Source organism: Diabrotica virgifera, chromosome 1 (assembly GCF_917563875.1).
Source record: "Diabrotica virgifera virgifera chromosome 1, PGI_DIABVI_V3a".
NCBI lineage: Eukaryota > Metazoa > Arthropoda > Insecta > Coleoptera > Chrysomelidae > Diabrotica > Diabrotica virgifera.
The window spans coordinates 115,318,166-115,328,580 of NC_065443.1; the positions used below are offsets into that span (position 1 = coordinate 115,318,166).

The 10,415-nt window shown below is 34.2% G+C and overlaps 1 protein-coding gene across 1 annotated transcript; it reads right to left on the bottom strand.

Moving 5' to 3' along the window:
- Nucleotides 1-881: 881 nt before the first annotated feature.
- On the bottom strand, nt 882-6,044 carry LOC114348013 (acaloleptin A). The gene is made up of 2 exons (XM_028298654.2): nt 5,880-6,044; nt 882-1,914 (listed from the first exon to the last, which is right to left on the bottom strand). Exon 2 carries the CDS (start codon nt 1,905-1,907, stop codon nt 1,008-1,010), a length of 900 nt encoding a protein of 299 aa, XP_028154455.2. The 5' UTR covers nt 1,908-1,914; nt 5,880-6,044; the 3' UTR covers nt 882-1,007.
- Nucleotides 6,045-10,415: the final 4,371 nt, after the last annotated feature.

A 10,415-nucleotide genomic window follows, 5' to 3' on the forward strand; every position in this document is an offset into this window, starting at 1 on the left:
GTCTGTTCATGGTTAGTAGCGCTTGTCTGCTGTATGTGCAGATTGATTGATTTTAATGGTATTAAATAAGAACAATTCACATTGTCCGCAACGTATCGTAAAATCGGGTTTTTCGGAGACTACGCTACGTGCTGGAAACGATTCGAGCATGATAATTTGACCTTAAGAGTCTGCAAGTAGATCAATGTGAGGACAGAGAGGAGTGGCGAATGGGTATCGTAAGACGGAGAACGTTATATTATAAACAACAGTATACATAAGAATCTACTTCTAGTGTCTTTCTAGTGTACCTACCTACTTTTCCATTTTACTTTTGTCGACATCTGAAATATTAAAATTATTTTTCTGATGTTCTTTCTCTATTCGTTGTAACCTACTTCTTGCATCGGCAACTAAAGGGTTGTGATGAGATCTAATATCTGCTCCAGAATATGTCGTAACTCTGTTAATGAAGTTCCTAAATCTTTCGTTAATAAGAATTTAGTCCATCAGATTTCTTATTATACGTGTTAGATTATCTCCAGGGGCTCTTCTATGTATACAGCCTGCAAGTATGCAGCGTATAGTATATTTTTCTACCATATTGTGTTTTTGGCAAAAATCAAAGAGCCTATCTTCTCGTTCATTGCTGTTTCCCAGGCCATATTGCCCTACATTATCTGATCTATGCTGTTTAGTAATTTTGGCATTCAAATCCTCCAGTATATTTGCGATTTAGTTGAATTTTAAACTTTTTAATGTTGCACCTAGTATACAGATTTTCTACTTCATTGTCATATTAAATTAATAGGTTAATAATAAATGGTGTTGCGCACGTAGTGCCACCCAGTGGTTTAAACAAACTGTTAATGAAGAGGTAATTAAAAGATTTAAACAATGAGTAAGTAAAATAGAGTCTGCTTTTAAATTTATTTGATTTCTTCTAATATATACACGTATAAATACATAAATAATCCTAACTATTGAACACATATTTTCACTGTTAAGTATTAATGGCACATTTGTAGTTAAGAGGACGCTATTTGTTGTTCTTCTTCAGGAAAAACTACCAGGGGTACATCATCTGCAATATCCACGGACCTTTTAAATCTAAACGTACCACCTACATGCCATGTTGGTTTAGCTCTATCGGGTCCTCTTACTACCTTGTTCCATCCAGCTTCAAAGTCGTGTTTTTCTCCTTTTCTTTTAACCTCAACACCTGCATTAACGTTACCATTATCATCACGATTAGCACCAGGATTAACCTCCCATTGGGGTTCGGCTGATCGTTTAAACCTCCAAGTACCACCTACATGCCATGTGGGTTTGGCTCGGTTTGGTCCCCGTATAACTTTGTTCCATCCAGCATTAAAATCATGATCTTTGCCTTTGTTCTTTATTTCAACACCAGCATTTACGTTACCGTCTTCATCTCGATTACCCCCAGGGTTGACTTGCCAATCAGGTACAGGTGACCTCTTGAATCTAAAGGTACCACCGACATGCCATGTTGGTTTAGCTCTATTGGGCCCACTGACTACTTTATTCCATCCTGCATCAAAGTCGTGTTTTTCTCCTTTCCTCTTAAGCTCAACACCAGCATTGACGTTACCATTTTCATCGCGATTAGCACCAGGATTGACTTCCCATTGTGGATCCGGCGATCTTTTAAACCTCCAAGTACCGCCTACGTGCCATGTGGGCTTGGCTCTATTCGGTCCTCGTACTACTTTGCTCCAGCCAGCTTCGAAATCATGGTTCTTCCCAGAGTTTTTCACTTCTACTCCTGCATTGACGTTTCCAGCTCCGTCACGACCAACGTCTGGTTGAACCTGCCAGTTCTTTCTTTTCTTATGGTGCTTGGCTGAAGTCGAGACTACCACCGCCAGTACCATGAGCAATGCAAGGTATGCAGAGACCTTCATTTTTGATCTGAAAGAGAAAACACAGTCAAATAGAGATATACCAAAAAATAAAGTGAAAAAATATTAAAAAGTATTTTAGGACCAAGAAGAAAGCACATAATTTATAATATTTGCTTACATAAATTTAATAGATGTAAAGTTTTGCTAATAAGCCAAAAGAAAATCAACTATAGGTACATTAATAAGGAATATGACACTAGTAGTCTATGGTTCTTGCCAAAGCTACTGCCCATTGTTGTCAATTGTATATAGCATGATCTAAAATAGTATAAATCGATTTGGTGCCTTAAAAAACTAGTAAGATGAAGATCCTATGTAAATTTTAAGAGTCGTTTTCACGCTACGTCTTATTGTACGTTTTGTGTGATAAGATTTGTCCTATCACACAAAACGTACAATAAGACGTAACAAGAAAACAGCAAAACGTACGTCTTGTCGAATCGAAAAAATTAAATCCGCTTATTTACAAAACGTAAGTTTTGTCGTACGTTTTGCATGACACACAAAACGTACAAATACGTAGCGTGAAAACGAGCCTTCTGATTTTCTCGACATCGCCTACTTGGTCGTAGGTATATTGCCGCTTTTGCTTTGAGTTGCTATGGCGATTGGATAAGACAGGTGGATTCTCTGTCTGATTTAGCTATTGTTCAACCTGAACGTATATTAAATAATAAAAAAAGGTAAGAACTAAAAAATTATACCAAATGGAAGAAAAACAACTTAAAATAATCTGTTATGCAGACGATGCAATACTACTCTCTCAAAGTGAAGATGATTTACAACGTATGCGTCACCAATTTACTATATAACCGTTAGAACATGATAGTTTCACCAAAAAAGACAAAATGCATAGGTAGGCAGCAAATTCCAGATGTAAATTTTAACTGAGAAGGGACAAACAAAAGTGATGAAGTTTAAATATCTGGGCATCGCACTCTCTAGCTATGGAAAGTTTAAAACAAATAGTGGAAGATTAAAGTATGCCTTACCGACAGAAATATTGCAACTTATAGCCGACTCTAGCCGACTGCAATATACATGTAATTGTCGAATTATTTAATATCATATACAGAACAGGTATATTACTTAAAAAATGGCTTCTATCAACATTCGTGACTATACCAAAAAAGAGAAACGCCAGACAATGTTGCGAACACCGTACCATCAGTCTAATGTGCCACATACTCAAAGTATTTCTAAAGATTATTCATCGTAGAATATACAAAAAGTTAGAACAAGACATTGGACATTCGAATTTAGAAATGCTCAAGGAACCAGAGGAATACAGAGATGTTTAGATGTAAACCAGGACATCTATGTCTGCTTCCTAGATTATAACAAGGCATTCGATACGGTGAAAAATAATCCGTTAATAAAACTACTGAGAACAAAGAACATCGACAGACGGGATATAAGAATAATAAATAATCGGTATTATGAACAAGAAGCTGTCATAAGGATAAATAATTTAAACACCAATAAAATAAAAATCAAAAGAGGTGTTAGACAAGGCTGTGTCTTGTCGCTATCACTGTTTAATGCATACTCAGAAGAAATATTCAAAAAAGCATTAGAAGATGAAGTAGCAGGCATAAAAATAAATGGCCTACCCATATTTGAAATTATATACGCCGATGACACAATACTAATAGCAGAAACTATTACAGATCTATACAAAGAATTTTAAAAAAGGTTGTTGCAACGAGTGAAGAATTTGGTCTGTCACTAAACATAAAGAAAACGAAATTCATGGTTATATTAAAGAAAAATATTAGAAACATAAATCTACACGTAAATAATAAGACGATAGAACGAGTTCAGAATTATAACTATTTGGGGACAAACATTAGTGAAACAAACGATTAAACCAAAGAAATCCGAATTAAAATAGAAAAGGCTAGAAGTGCATTCACTAATATGAAACAAATATTATGTGGTAGAGACCTCAGCTTAAATCTTAGAAAGCGAGTACTAAAATGTTATGTATTTTCTGTTCTTTTGTATGGTGTGGAGACATGGACTCTCAATAAACCATGCCTCAATAGATTGGAAGCATTTGAGATGTGGACGTATCGAAGAATGCTGAGAATTTCCTGGACAGACAGACTAACAAATGAGGAAGTACTAAGGAGAATACAGAACAGCAGGGAGATACTGGATTCCATCAAAATAAGAAAACTTCAATACTTGGGTCATATAACACGTGGTGACAGATATGAACTCCTAAAATTAATTATGCAGGAAAAAATTCCAGGAGGGCGCAGCATATTTAGGAGAAAAATGTCCTGGCTGAGAAATCTCAGAGAATGGTTTGGATGCAGCTCAACTGAAATCTTTCGGGCTGTAGTATCAAAAGTGAGAATAGCAATGATGATTGCCAACCTTCGTCGCGGAGATGGCACGTAAAGAAGAAGAAAGTATGCCTGAATGAAACAATATGGACAAATTAAAATATCGGAATAGAAAAGAAATAAAAGTCTAATAAAATAAAATAAAATAAATAAAAAAATAAAAATAAATAAAGTTTACCAAACAATAAATCTTAATATCGCTGATTATTTCATTCATAGGAGATTCTGACCAATAGAAAGCTACAGAAATAAAAATTAAACTGATTATTTTTTGATGATTTTAACTTCCAATCGTATAGTAAGATATTTGGTTACGTGTTTAATTCTGTCCAATCAGATTAAAATTATACTGAGAATTATCTACTGTAGAAAATTACCGATAGAATTTTTTTAAGTAGATTGTTTCTGTTTAATGGCAACCAGTTTCCTAGTTTTGACAACTGTCACATTTAAGAAAATATCCATAATATACGTATTAAAAAATAATCTTACGAATATCACACGACAGTAAGAATAAATAAGAAAATAATGCTTCATTTTTACTCAAATTTGTTGTCATTGGGCAATAGCCACTCGAGTGGCGGGCTCTCGTGTCTATTGCCAGACAACAAATTTTCGAAAAACTGTCTCAATATTTTCAATTTTTATTCTCACTCTCTTGTGATATTATACCCGATAATTTTTGATAATTTCCCGTCCTCAAGTATATTACGTCAGATGCCCTTCGTTGCCATGAAAAAATACATTCAGTGACATTAATGACAATTAATGTTTTAAAAATTATAAAAGTGATGACTTTCAACCGTCAAATATTTATAACAACTGTGTGTTTAATTGTACTAATTTGTACTTACATAAATAAATTACAATAAAATTTTGGTTTTGGACAGTTTTATTCATGAAATAATCGCAGCAAATTGCACTCGATCTCTAAAATTAATATAGAATTTTAGAGTTCTTGTGCAATTACATACTACTGAAAATTGTATAGAAAAAATTTCAAGAATCTAAATTATTACTGCTTCTAAAATGTTATTATCATTAAGTTAGAAATGCGAAAGATAAATACAAATTGTATCCAGAAATGTATACCAAGGTTCTGACACTGTTTTCTCATGGCATGTTTATTTTAAGTATTATGTTTATATGGAATTGAGCCACAATTGTTGGTGTAATGATAATTACATTTCTTAAATAACTACTTAAACGTTTCGATATCCACTCCGGTAATCTTCTTCAGAAAATTAAGAAGAAAAGTAGGTTTGAAAATTCTGGGAAAATTCTGGTTATGAGAATTTTCCCAGAATTTTCAAACCTAATTTTCTTCTTAATTTTCTGAGGAAGATTACCGGAGTGGATATCGAAACGTCAAACAACAGTAGTTATTGAAATGTAATTTTCATTACCCCAACAATTGTGGCTCAATCCCATATAATCCCATTATACAGAAATGTATAATACTGAAAATCACATTGAAATGATTTTATTCAAACGTGAACTTTAAAAAAACAATAAATTTAAAAAATTAAAAGCAATAATTATGTTATTAAAAATAAATGTACAATATTGTACTCTAATCCTGTATCCATACACTAAGTGAATGCACATGTATATTTACCTGTGTAATTATATATTAATAATTACTATTACTTTCACTTCACCCACTCTCGTTCGATAATAGAAGCTGATCTTGGACTGATGATTATCACATGGTTTCATTTGCATTATATAGCACAAACGTGTTGGGCCAGTGCTATAAACTTCGGTACTTCACTTCGTCCAAAAACGGTGTTAGTGCAGAATATAATCCCTGGTAATAGTCCAGATACAATATAATGAGCGCCTTGCGATAAGAAATGGGAAATCACCGACCTAAGAAAAAATTATTTTTATTTACAACGGTAAAATATCGGGGACAACATGCTATCTGTCAGAACGTTGTTTACTTATAGGCCAGGAAAAGAGTATATTATATTAACCTTTAACTACCCGCGCATCAAGTTATAACATAACTACAGTCGGAAAAATGAAAGAATACCCATAGACGATCACATCAATCACTTATTTTGTATTTGCTGACTTTTTCTATAATGAACGTTTGTTATTTATAGAAAAAGACAGCAAATACAAAATAAGTGATTAATGTGATCGGTCATGGCCCATGGGTATTTTTTCATTTTTCCGACTGTACACGCGTGGCGTACTTTATACGCCACAAGAAAATACACTTAAAAACAGCGGATTTGTTTATTTTTTGTCGAAAAAATACACTTAGTTATTTGTTATAAACCTTATTCGGCATCAGCGAATACTTGGGAGTTCCTTCTCAGTAAGCCAATTGGGATTTATAACTGGAATCTGATTCCATGATAAATAAGATTACTAATAAAAATTTTTTAAAATGTGATTTTTTAAATGAGAAAAAGTATTGTTTATAAACAATAGTATATTACTTTATGAGGCAGAGAAGCATGACTTTTCTTGACGCGCCCGATATTACGCGCCGAACGAAGTGAGGCGCGTAATAGAGGGCAAGTCAAGAAAAGTCGCTTCTTTGCCGAATAAAGTATACTATTTTTTCTTCAAACGTAGCAAAATCTAGAATGCCTCAAACGACATGGGGGCTGAAAATCAAGCACGGTTGCCGAAGGATATAATATAGAGGATTCAATAAGAAATAAGAACGATAATGCTCAAAAAATTTTAAACCCTCATGATTCGCCAACATCGGGAATGATTGCTGAAAGTTGTGCTCGACCATCAGTATCATCAACAATTACCAATGCGTATCAAGAGTCGGGAACATTTTTGCACGGTTTCAATTTTGAAAATGCCTCATTAACTAATTGTACTTTTAATATTACTATAAATAAAACTGATGTTTAATTGTTGTTAATGACATTTGTATTGTTGCTTTGTGACATGTTTCATATTGTTGCCATGACAACATTTTTCCCTCCGCCGTAAAGAAATGGGAAAAAAAAACTGCTGCCGGCGGAGACATCAAACTTTGACAGGATCAAGTTAGATAAGTAATGTCATCTTTATTTGACGTTTGAAGAAAAAAATATATTTTGTGCCATAATGACTAAAAAACAATTGAAAGATGTACTTATATTACTACTTATATTACTATGATCGTGGGCATCGTGGCGTATATTGTCCACCACAGGAAATAACAAATAATAATCTGTAAATTACGATCTTCCCAGAACGCTGATTACAACGAAACTAAAACCAATTGTAAAGCACATTCCAGTGATAGGTTAGAAAGATAAACAAGGTCAAAAATTAAATTTTTAAATATATTTGCAGTAGAATTCTGATATCTGGCGTACTGATATTAGCCAGCTTGATTGAAAAAACTTAAAGCCTTCGAGATGTGGGTATACAGGCGAATCCTAAGGATATCATGGATAGACGGACAAGATAACCAACGAGACCGTACTACGAAGAATGGGGAAAGAAAGAGAAGTGATGTTTACAATTAAAAAGAGAAAGTTTGAATATCTCAGTCACATAATGAGAAACGGTACTAAATACAGATTACTGAAGGTAATCCTTCAAGGCAAAGTATTCGGAAGGCGAGGAATTGGGAGAAGAATATCATGGTTAAAGAACCTGAGGAAATGGTTCTCCACAACAACTAATCTATTTAGAGCATCAGTTGATAAAATTATTATAGCCAGAATGATCACCAATATTCGAAACGAATAGGCACCAAAAGAAGAAGAAGCCAGGTTGGTGGTGTGTGTATACAAAAATGTAATTATGCAAAGCATTTTACGTTTACCAAAAATAACTAAGTAATGAATGACTAAAAAATAAAAAATGGTAGATATTCGATTCGTTATGAGTAGGGGCCCAATTTTCAATTGCAATTTTTATTATACGTCGAAAATTTTGACTACACTAATCCGCTCAGTGCAGTGTGCTGATAGTGCCCTAGATTCTAGGCCTTCAAAATTGTCTGGAATTCTTCTTCTTCATGTGCCTTGTCCGTTGCGGACGTTGACTATCATAGCAATTTTAATTTTGTTTGCGGTGTTTCTGAATAACTAGATCGATGTTAGTCCAAACCATTGGCGTAAGTTTTAAAGCCATGAGGGTATTCTTCTTCCGAAGCCGCGTTTGCTCTCTATTTTACCCTTTATTATCAGTTGGAGTAAGTATAATATGATATTTATCATGTCTCATAATATGACCGAGTTATTCAAGTTTCCGTTTCTTCATTGTGAAAGAGATTTCTTTTTATTTTCCCATTCGGCGTAATACCTCTACGTTGGTGGTGTGAGTCGTCCAGGATATTTTGAGGATACGGATACGTCGGTACACCCACTTTTCGAGTGCCTCCAGTTTTCTCATTAATGTTTCCGTTATTGTCCAGGCCTCTGCGCCATATCTACAGCAAGACTGGAAATACATAGCAATTTAACAGTCGTATTTTTAGTGGCAGCGATGTTGCAATGGGTGAATTCCTCATGTTGTTAAATGTTGCTCTGGCTTTTTTAATTCTAGATCGCATTTCGGTTGTTTCATCCCATTTCGAGTTGACGACTGTTCTAAGGTATATATACGAGTCAACGTTGAATTGGTTTTTTATTTTCAATTTTCTGGCAGGTTTTTGAGTTTTGCTGATCAGCATCCATTTTGTTTTGATTATGTTGAGGTAAAGTCCTCTTTCTTCACTCCCTCTTTGTACCCTGTCCATAAGATGCTGAAGTTCATCGATACTACTGGCAAGTACGACTGTATCGTCTGCATATCAGATATTATTTGTCAATTCTCCATTGATTTTTATGCCTTCGTTTGCTTCATCCAGTGCTTTTTAAAAACTTGTTCGGACAGGAGCGTCATTTGATAGGGTCATGGGGGCATTTGCCCCCCACCCCCGCTCTAGACACTGAAAATGACTGAAATTTACAAAAAATACATCAATTTTCATCATTAAATCGCATGTAATGTATTGTATATATAATGTTGCCCCCCCCCCAATCAAAATTTCAAATGACGTCCCTGTGTTCGGAGTAAATATTAAAGAGGAGAGGGGAGAGAACACATCCCTGTCACACACCTTTTATGATATTAATGCTCTCTGTGGATGAATTTCCAACTTTTACCCTGGCTGTCTGACTCCAGTAGAGACTTGTCACAATAATTCGGATGTCCTTACCATAAATTCCTATGTTTTGTAGAATTTCAATTAGTTGGTCATGTCTTACATTGTCAAAGCCCTTCGAGTATCTACAAAGCACATGTAGATATCCTTGTTCATATCTCTACACCTCACACCTCTGTACTAATACCTACTTGCAGACAAAACACTGCCTCCCTTGTGCCCAAAGTGTTCCTAAAACCAAATTTTGAGTATGCTTCTTTTCATGAGCATTTTTCAGTGCGTCACAAATTATAGCTGACAGTTGTCAAATTGTATTTGCAATTTGGCATAAAAACAAATCAATTCTGTTTATTGCATTTATAAAATGGTATTTTCTTTGATTTGTTTTTGTCTTGTATATGTCTTATAAATTGTACAGATTATATTCGTAGATTTACGAATTTTTATTTCGATTATGGCGCCATCTATTGACAACTAGAATAAATGTTATAAATGTCACCGACGAAATGTAATCACCGACGTGCGTTTTTTTATGTCACATGCAATTTAACGGGTTAGAAAGAAATCGAAAAACTGTGACGCACTGAAAGATCCTCATGAGAAAAAGCATAGTAGATTTCCGCTTCACACTTGTTGTAGAAGTTATTTGGCACTATCCCCTCCTATAACCTAACCAAACAGATCTGTTCGCTGGTCCAGATGAAAAGGAATTAATTCAAGGAATAATGAAATGCAAAAAAAAATAATTTCAATGAAAAATAAAAAAATAATTGCAGAAAATTAAATCTAACAGCGATAATGGTTAATTCCGGTATAAACGGAACTGCTAGAAGGTTGAAGATATTTTAGATTCAAAGTGCAGGTCAAAAAACATAGGTGTTATTTTTTTCAAATATTTTTGTACATTTGGATGCATGGTGTTTAATAAAAAATTCATAAATCACCTTGTACTACTGACAGTCTTTTCGTTTTTATTTTTGTTTTTATTTTGTAAAAACTTTGAAAACAGTTTATGAGAGTACATAGTCTAATCTT

Coding starts and splice junctions, on each gene's coding strand:
- LOC114348013 (XM_028298654.2), bottom strand. CDS start 1,907: ATGAAGGTCTCTGCATACCTTGCATTGCTCATGGTACTGGCGGTGGTA.